At 33.5% G+C, this 17,207-nt stretch overlaps 1 protein-coding gene across 1 annotated transcript in view; it reads left to right on the plus strand.

Moving 5' to 3' along the window:
* TRHDE (thyrotropin releasing hormone degrading enzyme) overlaps positions 1-17,207 on the plus strand; it is a 391,885-nt gene that overhangs the window by 336,880 nt on the left and 37,798 nt on the right. The window contains exons 13-15 of the mRNA XM_017510084.2: positions 6,366-6,513; positions 8,579-8,676; positions 9,114-9,221. Of these exons, the coding sequence (XP_017365573.1) occupies positions 6,366-6,513; positions 8,579-8,676; positions 9,114-9,221 (354 nt within the window). The remainder of the gene's footprint in view (positions 1-6,365; positions 6,514-8,578; positions 8,677-9,113; positions 9,222-17,207) is intronic.

Raw genomic sequence — 17,207 nt, forward strand, 5'->3', positions numbered from 1 at the left:
TTTTACACTGTTGGTGGGAGTATAAATTAGTTCAACCATTGTGGAAGACAATCCTCAAGGATCTAGAAATAGAAATACCATTTGACCCAGCAATACCATTATTGGATATCTATCTAAAGGATCATAAATCATTCTATTATAAAGGCACACGCACACGTATGTTCATTGTGGCACTGTTTACAACAGCAAATTCCTGGAACCAACGCAAATGCCCATCGATGGTAGACTGGACAAGGAAAACGTGGCACACATACACCATGGAATACTATGCAGCCATAAAAAACAATGAGTTCATATCCTTTGTAGGGACATGGATGAATCTGGAAACCATCATTCTCAGCAATCTGACACAAGAACAGAAAATCAAACACTGCCTGTTCTCACTCATAGGCGGGTGTTGAACAATGAGAACACACGGACACAGCGAGGAGAGCATCACACACTGGGGTCTGTTGGGGGGTTAGAGGAGAGGCAGTGAGGTGTGGGGAGGTTGGGGAGGGATAGCATTAGGGGAAATACCTAATGTAGGTGAAGCAGGGATAGAGGCAGCAAACCACATTGCCATGTATGTACCTATACAGCAATCCAGCATGATCTACACATGAACCCCAGAACCTAAAGTACAAATAAAAAAAAAAAAAAAAGAAATTTGGAATAATGTAAAACAAAGCTACCTTCACACTAATTTCTTTTGTTTTTAAAAATATGGTGATTTTTCATAAAATTGATGATTTATATTTAAAAAAAAAAAGCTGTTGTCTAGATAGCAGTGGCCTTCTTATCTTCTATATGTGTTATTGTTAATAAAATAGATGAGCAAAAATACTATAAATATCACTCTAATAGAATTTTCTCATCCTGCTGTTTTTTAAACTTAAAAAATGCTTAATTTCTTTTAAAAAAGTTTGTGTTTAAGTTTTAGTATATTTGGCAAGTAATCCTGTTTTTAAAAATTATGACATTATTGTCATAATTTAATTTACATTAAGGAACACTTATTGAGTGCCTATTTTGTGCTAGCCTCTGCATTAGGCTGTGGGAATAAAAATATGGGTAGAGCATATTTCATTTTCTGAAGGAGATAAGGCCAGTGTGTAAGATAATACTATGAGAAAATCATGACTAATGTCATGGTAATTATTATGAATAGAGGTGTTTTCAGAGTATTAGTTGAACCCAGAAAATAGATGCCTAAGTCAAGTTTGGGAGAAGGGTTTCTGGAAGAGAAGGAGCAGAAGGAAGGGCTCTGAGATCTCTTCTCTGTGCACCTTTCACATTCCTAATTGTATCAGGCCATTCTTGTAATGCTATAAAGAAATAAGTGAGACTGGGTAATTTATAAGAAAACAGGTTTAATTGGCTCACAATTTTGCAGGATGTAAAGGAAGCATAGCGCTGGTGTCAGCTTCTGGGCAGGCCTCGGGTAGCTTTTACTTATAATTGAAGGTGAAGTAGGAGCAGACACAACACCTGGCAAAAGTAGGAGCAAGAGAAAGGAGAGTCAGGGAGAGGCGTCATACACTTTTAAATGACCAGATCTCATGAGAACTCAGCATCAGGAAGACAGTATCAATCCATGAAGGGGGATTTGCCCTTATGATCCAAACACCTCCCACAAGGCCCCACCTCTAGCATTGGGATTTGCAATTCAACATGAGATTTGGGCGGGGACAAATATTCATACTATATCACTAATTTTATGGGGCTACAAAGCAGGAACTTCCTTTTACGTCTCTTCAGATAATGAAGCAATGCCTAAATTTATATATATATATATATATATATATATATATAAACTGATCAAATGAGCCGTTCATTGACAGAGATACTTCTCCTGTGTTTTTTTCCCTTTTATTCTATGGAACATCAAGGACTATTGGGATTTCCAGTCTGTGCCATAAGATTTTCCCACAAAGAGCATATAAAGTGTTTTAATAATGAATAATAAAGAATAACAGACAAAACCTTGAAAACTTTTTAATTAAGCATTTCAGCAAGTGCTTTAAAAATCTGTGCCCTAAGGGATAATGACAGTATCTTTGACGTAGATTGTGAAACATGTAGGAGGCTATTTATTGGCTTTAAATGAGTATTCAATTCATAAAGAATAGAGTATGATGCACCTAAGAATCTGAGAATTGTGTTTTATTTTTCGTTAAGTTTTAAACCCAGGAAACAATGGCCTTTAAAACAACTCACAGTAAAATAGGTTATTTTTCTATACAAGCCACCCATCTCAGTAAGATTAAAGAGTCAACATTCACAGGAATTCTGAATGGTTTTTAAAAAGGGATTTTGGATCTTAGGTGGAAACAAGGCCAGTTAAGGTCAGAGCATTTCAACGTCAGCTAATGTAGTCTTGTTTTAATCATTTTCTTATAAAATACATTATCTTATACACCTAAAGATATATTTTATTTCAAAGTCTTGTAAATTGAAGAAGGAGGAGGGAAGGGAGGGAAGGATATATGTGTTTGGGTAGCAAGGGATGGGAGCTGCAAATGGACTATCTTTTATTTATTTTTGTAATATTCCTCATTTGCCTCTTTCTCATTGTCTTTTCTTTCATTCCTGAATTACTTCTGACCCTCATCCTCACTCCAATAGTAGGGAAGAAAGATATAATCTACAACCCCTTCCTACAATATTAATAGGACACATTTAATTATATATGAAATATATATAATATGTATTCTTTAAATTTGCTATTTTAAAACTTTTATTAGCAATATGTCCCTGTGATGATGCAAATTTAGGAAAACTGCATTTCAGCATCAGAACCCTAAGTGTGCTTCCCACTGGGCTGATTACTGTGAGCTAATGTCGTGTTTCATTCATTGGATTCCACACACTTCCCCTAAATTGATTGCATTATCAGTAGTAGTAATCACAGATATCATTACCAGCCAATTACACAAACACACACCTAAGCTAGGTAAACCTATACACAACATTATCTCTTACAATTCTTACTTTCATAATGAAGCTGATCATCCTCTTGTCCAATTAAGTGTACCTACATATCATGATGTAGTAGGCTTTAATGCAAGTATATTAAATTAGGTAGTTGGTAATTACATATGTTGGTATCACAGCAGAATGAGGGCAATTTGAGTATAATCTGTTTCTTATTCTATTCAAGGTCTGCATTAAAGAAGGTTAACTGCTTTAAAAAAAAAATGACCCCAAAATACCTTTGGATCAGATACAATGCAAATTATTTCTACTTACACAACAGGAGTGGATGTGAGAACTGACATGGTCATGCAGTTATCCAGGGACCCAGGAGGTTTTTGGCATATTCAATACAAGACTTCCAAGGTCGCCTGGAAAGTTCACTTAAGGAAAAAGAACATAGAGTAGTTAATGAGAGATTTCTAAGGATAGTCTTGGCAGAGAGGCACATTCATATTCTATTGGCTAGATATTAGTCTCATGACCACACCGAAGTACCAGAAGAACTGGAAAGTATAGTTCATCCAAAGAAGAAGAGAAGAGCATCGATTTTGGTGAACAGTTAGTGATTTTTGCAAAAAAATTCCTCAAAACAGAACTTGCTGCATTTCCATAATGAATGCTTTTCCTTACTTACCTTGCCATTATTTGGAATTTCTATCAGGTTTGCTTTGCTTTTATTTTTTTCACACAATGCCAGATGTCTTATCAAACCTAGATCCATGTCCTGCCTCCTAGACTTGTACATATTAAGCAACTAAAGAATGGAGAATATAAAATTACAAAGTATTTTTCAAGTTTTAAATACGTAAATTGTGCCCATAGTATTACAATTATTTTTCAGTAGATTAAATTGTAGATATACAGGTTAGATTAAAAGGTTTTGTGGGAAAAAATGGGTGTCTCTTAGCTCCATCCTTTTATTTTGTAGACGAAGAGTGTGAGGGCTGGAGAGAGAAATTATTTGCCTAATTGTATGAGTGCAGTAGTAGTCAGGTTCAGGCTCTTTCTCAAATCTGAGTTTCTTTATATAACGTTATTTGTCATCTTTTTTATTTACAGAAAATTTCCTACAAAGTATAAGTCACTAAATAATGTCTATCCATTTCTAGAGATGAAGTAAAACACAATAAATTATACTTGACATAAGGCTATCACGTTCAAATCTATAGGAAACAAGATTCAAGGAACTTTCCAAACTTACTTGAAGATTTGTAATAAGTTAGCTACTTTCTAAAAGGTTTTCTTAGAAAATACATGACTTTTATTTGTTTAACAAAATAATAATGGCTTCTAAATAAATCTTCAAACTTTAACATTATACAATCAATGGCATGTATAAAGAGAAGGTGAATATATAATCACCATACTAATATTAAATTAAAAGTTTGAGAAAGACAAATTATAAAATCTGAACTACTGGAAACTACATTTCTTTTAAGGAAGTAATCTAAAGCATCATTTTAATAAAAAAATTGTATTTTTCAGGGAGCAACAAACCTGTGAAATCAAGATTTAACTTACTATTGGGATGTTATACTAGCTAAAGTATAGTTGCTTCTTTAATTATTGTTGCCATAGTATAATTTCATGCTATTTCTACAAAAATATACAAAATGGAGATTGCACAGGGAAGTGGCACAGATCTAGAAATACTCTAAATCATAAATTTTTAGATTTTCAAATTATATGAAATTTGGGGTTTTCTCACTATCTTATTTATGTGAATTATGAACCTGTGGTTGATCTTGTACTATGATTGAATCAAAATCATTAGAGTGACACACATTCTTTTGTTTTAATTAAAAGAAAACTGCAGCACCCTCTTCAGAATTGGTTTTTATTATGAACATTATAAGCACAATTATAAGCTAATATTCATCTATAGGGTAATTTTTGCATATGACATTGAATTAAGACTAAATAATATGGAACAATTTTTTTAACTGAAGATGAAAAAGGCTTTGTTTCCTCTCTGTTCACTTTCCACCATGCACAAATACAAAGATCCATCTAATTTTGTTATGTTACAAAAGACCAGTGTGAAATGTAGATAAGCAGGACAACCAGGCTTTGCTGCTTTCATAGTTCCTTCTTCCCTATGTTAACAGTCTGCATTCAGTTGATTTTGTCTTAGTCTCTTTGTGTTGCTATAGCAAAATACCTTACACTGGATAATCTAGGAACAATACAAATTTTTGTTCATGGTTCAAGAGGCCGGGGAGTCCAAGATCAACTTCTGGCAGACTAGATGTGTGATGAGAGCTTGCTCTGCTTCAAAGATGGTGCCTTCTTGCTGCACTCATACTGAAAAGAAGAGTCAAGAAAATTCATTGGAACCTCTTTAATAAGGGCACTAAGCTTATTCATGAAAATGAAGCCCTTATGACCTAATCACTTCCAAAGGCCCTTTTTCTTAATACTGTCACAATGGGTATTATGTTCCAACACATAATTTTAGGGAAACACCAACGTTCAAACCATGGCAAATATCAATGCTGAAAAATTCCACCAAAATACACAGTGTCACTATATACAGCAAAGATGTCAAGGCTAAGACCATCAATGTACTGTGGACTGTCATTTATATTGCTTTTATTTTGCAAGAATATTATATACAGTCTATGGGAGAAAAGAGATATACTGTTATTTTGGGTTCCTATTCTTGATATGGCCTTTTAAAATATAAACAATATATATTAAGATAATTTTTAAAAGGTACAATTTAGTATTTTATAAGGAAATTGATATTGGTTCTCAAAGTGACACATTTTATTTCTAAAGGAAAATAATAAAAGAGTCGATTCTTCTTTTAAAATTTTTGTAATTTGGACTATTAAAACCTAACTCAGATTTTTACCAGTGTTATGGAAAGCAACTTTAAAAAAGGTTAGAAAAACATGCTATTATTGTAATCTAGCAAACACAGCAAACACTCAAAGCTGCAAATTGACATTTTAATTTTAAAAATATGTATTAAATATCATTACACTGAGCTAAATGACAAGTAAAGACAATACATGGAAAAACTGAAATTACATTTCAGTGATCAATTATTTTCAGTTGCGTGTTAACCTCTGAAGACTTTCTGTGAAGGAACATACCTAGACTTGATTTTGCTTATGTTCCACAATTCCTTACTTTAAAAAAAAAATGCATTCTGATGTTTTGTATTCAAAAATTTTAACTGTCCAACTCTGCATATATTAAGGTGGCATTGGCATCCTAATTATGACTATATTTTAAAAGTGAGTAATTTTATTTTTATAGCAGTGAATATGCTTTCTTTATATTATGATGAATCTTGCTTTTCTGCCTTTTAGTTGTATAAGTAAAAAACCTTCATTTGTGCATCATGTATCTATTGTGCATATAATTAACATTGACTTTTTTTTTTTTTTTTTCTGTAGGGCTGGGTATTTGCCTCAAAATATTCCTCTGGAGATTATCAGATACCTGTCTGAGGAGAAGGATTTTCTTCCTTGGCATGCTGCCAGCCGAGCTCTTTATCCTCTAGATAAATTACTCGACCGCATGGAAAACTACAATGTTTTCAATGTAAAAAAGACAGAATTTTTCCTTCTAATTTTTAGAAAATACACTTTTTTATTTTTTTCTACTATTGCATATGCAACTGATCCCAAGTTATATGAGTTTGTTCTTCTAGTTTGTGTTATCCTGATTTTTATCCTGATTTTCTATGCAACATATATGACAATTATTTGAAGATGAAATTTAATACACAAGCTACCTTTTGCTTTGACCTAAAAGTGTCAATTAAGCTTAAATGCTTCAGAATTTAAGAAGAAATATACATAGCAAATTTTTAATGTTCAGACATACTTTCCACGAGTTAGAGGGCTCTGTGTTCACAAAGGACTTAACTGGGGTAGAAAGATCCCAAAGATCTTAATAGAATATAGGCATTTTCAGTAACGATTCTTAGTCATTATTTTTATCCAAAAGGGCATAGTGAATTCAATTCACTGCCTTAATTAACAAGGATAAGATCAACACTGAGGCAAAAGCCCATTCATAATTGGGTCCAAGGGGATACAGGAAAGCAAGCAACAGATAATCCAAATAGACAAGAAGACATGACAAACATTCCAAAATGTTACCTGACCAGATTTTTCTAAACTCAAAACCTAGTAAATCAAAATTACTCTGCTGACACCACCTAATCTGATTTAATAATCATTTTCGCTAAATTAGGCTTAAGTACTGCTCATGAGCCTTTTGATTCTTAAATTTCTTATCACTATGCTATCCATGATCTTTGAACACTACTTGTTTTCCTTTAGTTATTTTAAGAGCTGGCCCTGTGTTTTATAAAATCATCCTATTTTTTATAACATACTGACTATACTAATTAACCCGCACATTTGGGATTACTGACGAGTGGATTCCTGTGACATGAAATCTTTTTATTAGAGCCATCTGATTTCTGATGGCCATCAGAATTACTTCCTTTTTATTTTCACTCTGAACCTACAGAAAAGAAACTTTGTTTTAATGATTTTTTTAAATGGGAATAATTATGTTCATTGTTAGTTTTGTCTAAGCCCTGAGCATAGACATGCAAACAAATGGGTCATTACAGTTACAATATGATTTTTTTATCAGTTTGCACATTTATTTCTCCCTAAAACAAACACTGCAATATTAAACCTTTGCAAAAGTAAAATATATTTTTGTATATATTTTTACATTAGAATAGTGTATTATGTCAGATTCTTTGTTTTCAGTAAACAGTTAAGAATATTTTTCATTGTAATTTCAGTGTTTGTAGTTTGCATTCCTTTGGCAATATTCAAGGACCACCTTAAAGTGAGGGAGTGCCAACCTGGGCAACATGGTGAAAACCCATCTCTACAAAAAAAAAAAAAAAAATTAACCTGGCATAGTGGCTTGTGCCTGTACTCCCAGCTACTCTTGAGGCGGAGGTGGAAGGATGGCTTGAATCTGAGAGGCAGAGGATGCAGTGAGTGGTGATTGCTGGCACTGCACCCTAGCCTGGGTGACAGGGTGAGGACCCTGTCTAAAAGAACAAAAAATTGTGAGGGAGAGCATGCCTTACCTTGGTACCGATACTTAAATGTGTCATTAGCTGAATGAATTGTTGACCTTGAAGTACCATTATCATTACATTGAAGAGTTCTGTGTATCTCAGCTTCATCAATACTAGGCTATTGGTTGGTCCAACATAGTTGTTTTTCATTAAATATTCCCTGTTGATATAAAATGCACAAATATTAGATGTCCATTTTCATATATCTATATACACTTTCACATATGAATGCATAGCTGTTATCAATATTCTTTGTTTTCCTCATTTTGTTACAAAAGTCATCATCTAAAATATTTACTCCTGCAAATTATTTAGTAATTTAATAGAAGGAGAGTAGATTTGTACCATTCCAATAGCATTTTGCCCATGTTTTTTATATTTGAAATACTAAATTGAATAAAATTATAATAGAACATTACTGCACTTATAATTTTGCTGATTTGAAAGTAGGTATATTTTTTAAAATATTTTAATTTTATTATAGAATTTTAACTGTCAGCATACAGAAGTTTTAAACTGACCTTATCTTTATTTATTCTACACCCCACTTAGGAATATATTCTAAAGCAAGTTGCAGCAACGTATATCAAGCTTGGGTGGCCGAAAAATAATTTTAATGGATCTCTTGTTCAAGCATCCTACCAACATGAGTACTGTTTCATTTCTTACCCTTTTATTTTCCCCTAGAGCTGTACAATAATGGACTACTAGTGCCATTGTGACTTTAGCAGCATGAGACGATCTTCCTTTCATTCTTCATCTTACATTTCACTTTCCCGAGAGGACTGCTGCTGGGTAGAACAGTTTCCATTGCCTGATCCTGAAAACAAAGACATTTCCTTGCTGTATTTTAATTTAAGATCTACCTTTATTGATGCTATTGAGATTGGAAGCCATGCCCCTCACTGGAGTATTGTTAAACTTTTAGTATGTTTAACTTCCACTCTGTCTAAGGGTCTTTTACTCAGCAGCATAGGATTTCTAGATCTAAAAACCATTTTTATGTTAATAATTTACTTATCTACTATTTAGAGAATATATTTCCCTAACTTGCTTTTTAATTTGTTTCTCTTTTGATGATACCTAGAGAGCTACGTAGAGAAGTTATAATGCTAGCCTGCAGCTTTGGCAACAAGCACTGTCATCAACAGGCATCAACACTTATTTCAGATTGGATTTCCAGCAACAGGAACAGGTAAATTGTTCCATATCCTGTATTTCTGGTGTTTTTAATAGTGCTTTCAAATTCACAATGGATGCATTTCATTTATCAACTGGAGAAAAATAAGACAAGGAAAAACAAGAGCACACAACATTTTGTATCAAGTTCACAGCTTCCAAGTATGAAAGTCACAATACAGGTATCTTTGAAATGTTTCATTGAGTTTATGCTAACTTTCCTAATTTAGGTCTTTATTTTTAAATATATATAAGTTGTCACCTTATTTCAAGTTTTGAAAGCTCTGCTATCCCATAAGAACAAAATAATGAAATTCAGTCCAGACTCTTTCAGGTTCTTTATAAAGGTTGTGGTATTTATTCATAAAACAATTACCAGCATATGTTATAAACAAAGTACCATAACAAATGTTAATATTAAAAAATAAAAGGTTATGAAAAAAAGATCTTTACTTTTTCAGTGACCCTTGACAATGACCTTAAACTTGTATCTTATCTTAGAATTTTGCAATATAGTATTTTAATATATAATATGAGGTTAAAGCTGTTTAATTAAATTACTTTTGAGGAAGAAGTACTGTGCTAAATGTCACTTATTAATGAAAAGAATACTAAACATAAAAATAATCAAATATATTGGTCTTATGCCTATAGTACTATAATCCTTCTTAAGGTGTTTTTATATTTTCAAGGGTATTAATGTACCATTTCTTTTTACATTTTGGACAACTGATATCCATTCCTCTCCGGTTTTGGCCCCATAAGTAGTCTTCCCTCCTAGGAAGGAAGAGAAGCTAGGGGTTGATTTGTACAGATGATGCTATTTTATGTGCAACAGTGGGCTTGTTCCTTCTATGTGTGTGAGGGATGACCCACAGGCAACAGAGAAAGACACTTGCTCTGATAAACTAAGAGAACCACAGTCAGTATAACCTACTTATGGAACAAATTGGTATTTGTCTTGTTAAGAGCTATTTAGGTTTAAATTTAATATTTAGCTGACTAGATCAAAGAGTAACTATTCTGTTCAAAAGGTCTCTGTAGAAATCTTTCACTACATTATTTAGTAAGTCATCATAATACCTCACCTTCCTGTAGCATTTCCTGCTTGTTCCCTAAGTTAATTGTTTCTGGTCTTATATTCAGCCACAAAGAAAAATATGTTAACAGTATCATCTGCCAATTGATCTATCATATGTTTGAAGACAGTGATCTAATATTTCATCTGTCTTCTCTAGAGCCAAAGTGTACTCACTTTTTAAATTTTCAAGATTTTTTGCTAAGTCTTCTGAAAACTGTTTTATTAGATCTGAAAATGTTATAAAATTTTTGTTTGTTTGTTTTTGTTTTTTCAGACAGAACTGAAAGCCTTTTTTTTAAATTGTAATTTAGGTTCTGGGGTACATGTGCAGATCATGCAGGATTGTTGCATAGGTACATACATGGCAAGGTGGTTTGCTGCCTTCATCCCCCCATCACCTATATCTGGTATTTCTCCCCTCATTATCCCTCCCCACCCTCCCCACCTGCCCCACCCCCACTGTCCCTCCCCTAGTCCCGAACTACTACCTGAAGTGTGTGATGCTCCCTCCCTGTGTCCACATGTTCTAATCGTTCAACATCTGCCTATGAGTGATAACATACAGTGTTTGGTTTTCTGTTCTTGTGTCAATTTGCTGAGAATGATGTTTTCCAGATTCATCCATGTCCCTTTGAAGGACAACGAACTCATCACTTTTTGGCTGTGTAGTATTCCATGGTGTATATTGCCACATTTTCTTTATCCAGTCTATTGATGATGGACATTTGGGTTGGTTCTAGGTCTTTTTTTCTATTTTTACCACCTCCTTCAATTCTATCACATATAATCAGACCATGGAAGTAAAAACTTATCCAAAATAAAAACAGCTAAAATTTTATTAAAATTCATATCAAATATACAAATAAAAAAGATAAAATTTATAGAGAAATTAATCTCTTCTTTCTTCCCTTTTGTTTTTGTGTGTTTTACTTGTTGTTTTACTTTGCTATAAACACATGCCCTTTTTCAGACTGATTATTGTTTTAAACACTTTAATGGGTCTACTCATATAAACATGTTTTCCTACCTTGTTATTAAAATTGGACTCACATCATTGTATCACCATAATTTTTCTAGAAAACATTCAAGCCTAATATCACTGTCTAAATTTTAGAAATATAGCTGTTGAGAAAAATGCTATTTTAAAAACAGTTCATTTATTTAAGAATGCTTTTTGAACAATTCTCAGTACCATCTGGTAGCTGGAAATCAAAGAGGCTGATCTTAAGATTCATAGAAGATAGTTTCTTAAGCAGTTTTATTTTGAAATAAGAACTAAGTACAAGATAGAGTGTGAACACAAAGAAAGGAAACATTACAACCTTGGAGGGATCTCATTCTGATTCAGGCAGGATAAGTAGGCCTTAAGTGGATAGGGCAGGACTGAAGGCAGGGGTAGGTATCTATGAATATGCATAGTGGGTAGATGGCAATTCCAGACAGAAGAAAGCTACATAGGTTGCTGTTTAATTTCATAAATGCAGTAATGTTTGACTTGTAAACTTGAACAATTCATCAGCGCATTTTGGTTTTGGTAGCTTTACCACTTAGGTGGCAAAATAATAAAATTTGGGCCAAATAACTTAAAGTTCTTTTGTCATTTCCTTCATTAACTTTATATTATATTCTCTGCTCTGCTTTCTTTTGTAACTGGGAAAGTAAATATGTTAAGTGAAACTAAGTCTGTGTTTACTAAGATTTGCTTAACCAACTATATGACATGCCTCAGCAAACACAAGTCACCTCCTGCAGCGAGGAGACATGATATCCACTAAGCTACTACCTGGGTGTGAAAGATCAGAGGTGTAATCTGTATTTTTTTTTATGACAGCTTGATAATTAAACAATAATGCAATTCTGTAGTTGGTGCTTGTTTAAGTTCCTTAAACTGAGTCAATAAAGAAAAGAACAACATTTTTTTTAAAAAATGGCCCTATAGCAATAGACCAGTAACCCTTGTTTGTTTGCTTTTTTTGTTCGTTTGTTTAATGGGAGCCTTAAATGGAGTGATTTACAAAAGTCATCTAGGAAAAGAATACTAGAGGTAATGTAGTAGTAGACTTATAAAACACCTTGGGAAATATATATTTAATATGTCTACAAACAGTGAGTCATAGAAGTAACAGGGATTGCAAATGTGCGGTGTTGTACTACTAACCAGCATAATCTTGAAACATCGGGGATATGAGTAAAATGAGTGACATCAGAATCACGAAAATAAAATGAATGTGAAAGGTGGTGCAGGGAGGGATAATGAGATCAAAATATGCAATGAATATCTAGAGATGATAGCAGCAGAAAGAAAAATTCAAGAGTTACAGAGGATAATAAATTGAATGAGTAGACATTCTCATACCTGTTAAAATATTCAAATGCTACAGTGTGTTGAATTGTAATGGTGATGTGTTGCATAAAAATGGATTGACTACATTCAGGTCTTGTTAGGCGGCATTTTGGAGACTAAGTTCAACAACCAAAAAAACACATTTCAAAAAAGAGGCAAATTGCCAAGCATTTGGTGGAGATACAATACAAATGGTAAAAAGATCTTGAAAACATGAGCTATGAGAGAAGCTTGTGAAACTTGAAAATCTCACTAAAAAAAAAAAAAAAAAGACACAGGAAAGATAATGGCCTTTTTCTCTGTATAAAAAACATTATAAAGGGAATGGAAATTGGTTTCTTTTACTGGTTGGTGCAAATAAACAAGAAATAATAGGCCTAAGTCTCACTGAGTAAAAAAGAGAATGCATAGCATTACTGCAGATAAACTGTTATTTGAAAATCTCTTTGTTAAAACACAATGTTGTACAGTTAACTATACAGAGATCAAATATGGCATTACAGGGTTTTCTCTAAGTAATAAATTTAACTGGAAGTTAAATATGAATCCATAATAATATATTAAATACTGTTAAAGGGCACAATTTAGTGCTGTAAACCAATGCAAAGTAAAATTTTAAAGGATTTCATCTAAAGTATTACGCAATAGATAATGATGTCCATTCTTTAAAATAAATTGAACTGGTATCCTCGCTATGCTTAAAAGAATACCCTGAAACAACACAGCACCTTGTTATATAGTAAATGTTTATTGAATTGAAATGAATTGGGAATTTATTTTGAAACTGAAAAATTTAAGACAATTCTATAACAAAAATTCTAAGTAGAGGCACATCTCTACTTTGCAACATACATAATACATGAGCTTCACTACCTATTCAATTAATTATAACATTACTAATATTGTCTTTAATGATGATCATAAAGCTATATTGTCTTTATTTACAGTATTGAGCATTTATTACATTACAGGTGCTGGCTAAGTGCTTTTTATGTATTATCTCACCATTTTAATTTTTTTTATCATAAACAAATTATAAACTTACAAAGGTTATGCAACTTGCCAAGATTATATATCAATAGGGTGCCTGCCCCCTAACGCTGTTGCATGTGGTTCTGTGGTATATCAAATTACTACATATCAGTAAAATACAATTGTTCAAAAAATGGTAAAATAAATAAAAATTGCCCAACAGACCTCAAGTGCTCAATTCATTGAGGAAGCAACAGTTTCATGCACATGCGCTTCATGGTGCTACATGAAGAAGCCAGTGGTTTTCGAACCTGAACATGCACCTGACACATCAAATGGAATTAAAACAGTTTGTTGCCCTCAGAGTTTCTGATTGAGTAGGTAGGATGAGGCCCAAGGTTTTGTATTTATAACAAGTTCTCAGGTAATGCTGAGGCTGCTGGTATAGGTATTACACTTTGGGAATCGCTGGTGTAGGGAAAGGTAACTATTTTTAGAGTTAAAGACGCTTGTGATCAAATTGAAGTTGTTTCCCTAAATAACCTTGGGAAAGTCTTTTAGTTTCCTCATCTGCAAAATAGCAATCATATTACCAACCACACAGGTCATGAGAGTTACGTAAAATAATGCTTATATAATACTTAACCTTTGTAGGAAATTACAAAACACTAGTTTTATTCGGAGCTACCCTCTACTTGTTTTCATTATCTTTGGGTAGTGGGTGGTGTGAATTTTAAGTGGGAACTGTGGAGATAGTAACACTTATTGAATGCCTTCAATGCTAAATCTAACCTGTAAGTTTTGAGGCTTACAAGGATGTGACCTGTAACATAAAATATAAAACAAAATGCTACCATAGAGATTCTTAATTAGGAGCAGGAGAACATATGACCCTTTTCCCCTACTTGAAGGAATAATGCCTTTCTTGGCCACCTGGCAAATATAACTGTTTCATCCTTTCTCTTTTTAATCAGTTGCTATTCATGGCAAATGTCCCTTTGTCAGCCAGAGCTCACTTTATCTCACAGTGTAGATGCTCCACATAGCTGTGTTTCTTTGTGTCTGATCCTTATCTATCAATGTTTGCTTTTCTTATGTGAGAACATAAAGGTGGAGGGACAAAAGACTCTTTCCACTATGGTCTGTGTATATCTCATCCAGAAACCTCATGTTTTCTTTCCCCAAAACATAGATCCTAACTTATTGTTTATGATTCCAAGTTGGTGTTGTGCTATTTACTCAGTTCTTTATTTTTTCCACTCTTATTATAAATTATTCCACTCTAAATTTTCATAGGCTAAAGCCAGACCTGCCATTCGAGTGCTGTAACCAGCATAGACATTTTGTAGACCAGTGAACATAGCAAGAAGTTTGTATGCAATAGCAAAAACAACAGGGCTGCCCACCCCTCCAATGAGCTGAGCTCAGGAATTAGCTTGTCTTTTGTCATTAAACAGTTGTGGCTTTAGTTAATTTCTCAAAATCTCAACTGTATTTCTGAAGTCAGGAGATTGCCCCTAAATTTCCAGTGCTTGTATCAGCTCTAAAAGTCCAAAATTTCACACTCACTGTGTATGAACATAAAGCCATACATCATACAATTTTCCCACAAGAGGACTAATTTTGTTTCTCTTTATATTATTCTGTTGAATGGTATATGTTCATTTATGCATTCACTCAATAAATACACATTGAGTAACTCCCGTGTGTTGGGCACTGTTAGACATTTAGAATATTTCATTCATTCAGTCAACTAATGCTAGCCCCTGTTATGTGCCAGGAATTAAAAATGCATGGTTTCTGCCTTTACACACACCAAAGTGAGGTGGAGTGGTAAGGAGGTAAGAGGGAAATAAGAGTTGTTCAAAATAGTCACACAAAGGTAAAAATGCAACTCAAGAATAGTGCAACAAATGAAAGACTGGGGGCGTTCTGAGAGACTCTCATATGAGGACTTGATCAGTGCAAGGAGGTGAGGAAAAATGTCCAGCCGCAGGAGTGGCTAGTGCAAATGGAAAGGATTGATGCTATTTGAGCATTATTGAGGAAGAAAGAGTGACAGGAGTTAAGGGCTGCATTATTGGGTAAGATTAAAAAATGCATTAAGGACAATTTACTAGAATAATTCAGTAGCTCTCAAACTTTTATGTACATGTATCTCCTAAAATAATATGTTTAAGTTTACATCTAAAATTCTCCATCATACATTTAGATAATTGCAAGGATTTAACTTCTAACAGATTGTTGTAGACATTTTCAAACAAAATATTTTCAATCTCTCTAAATGTATCCAGTATAATCTAAAAGCATAGCTTTTTATTTCACTTTAAAATAATGACCATTAGTCATAGCTATTTTTTACTTTAAAATGACCATTAGTCATTTTTAAATGTGATGAAGTATTTAATTTAATAGTCATAGACTTTATATCATTTATCTCTCTTCCCCTAACCTATATTCCAACATATTGCTGCCTAAAAATCTTTTACGTATCATTCTATGATACCTCTCTGCATAAAGAAAGTCCAAACACACATATCTATGTTATTTTTTCATGTCATACTAAAACCTTGTGTTAAGTTTGTTTTCTGATTTGAGTAACCATCAAAATTGTTAATTTGATAAATAATTTCCAAACATAAAAATTGTTAAATATCGAAGCAAAAAATAAGTTGGGTCATTTTCCAATGAATTTACATATTCAAGGAAAAAAATTACTTATTTCAGAACGAGAAAAGTTTCACCATCAGTTCCATCCCTATTTTCATGTGAAAGTTGTGAGAAATCTTATGTATAAAAATAAGTAGGTGGGAACAAAAAGTGTTTTGTTATAGTAATTTGACACAGTTCTTTACAATCTTCCCAAGTTTCATGCTAAATATCACAGAGTAATCTATTACCAAAAACTTTTAGTTATCACCTGACAATTTGATTAGGCCTTTCTTCAAATTTTATAGAAGAAAAGAGTTAAAAAATTCAAAACAAATTTCCTAAATATCAATACTAATATTTAGAATTTTCTCTTTGCTACTGCAGCACAATGGGCCCCTGGAAAAGGCAAGATAAGTGAAAAATATGCCTTTCTCCTGGAAAGTGGAAGAAAACAGAAAGGATTTTATTAAAAGTATCCATATGAAAGTTTAGAATTTGTAACTTGATACTCATGATACTATCCATATTTTGATGTACTCCTTGGAAAGTACATCAAAATGTACTTGGAAAGTACATTTATCCCCAGAGGTTTGAACACCTCATTTTGAAGACCACTGCACTAGTGTGCTAGTAAACAGTGAAAGGATGATTACTTGGTGAGATTTTCCAGGCAGAGAATATTCATAAAGAGGAGTTCATCATTAAGAACTGAGAAATTGGTTGGGCACAGTGGCTCACGCCTGTAATCCCAGTACTTTGGGAGGCCGAGGTGGGTGGATCACGAGGTCAAGAGATTGAGACCATCCTGGCCAACATGGTGAAACCCCGTCTTACTAAAAATACAAAAATTAGCTGGGCATGGTGGCGCGCGCCTGTAGTCCCAGCTACTTGGGAGGCTGAGGCAGGAGAATTGCTTGAACCCAGTAGGCAGCGGTTGCAGTGAGCTGAGATTG

The sequence above is a fragment of the Cebus imitator genome, unplaced genomic scaffold, assembly GCF_001604975.1.
Source record: "Cebus imitator isolate Cc_AM_T3 unplaced genomic scaffold, Cebus_imitator-1.0 Scaffold429, whole genome shotgun sequence".
In the NCBI taxonomy this organism is placed as follows: Eukaryota; Metazoa; Chordata; class Mammalia; order Primates; family Cebidae; genus Cebus; species Cebus imitator.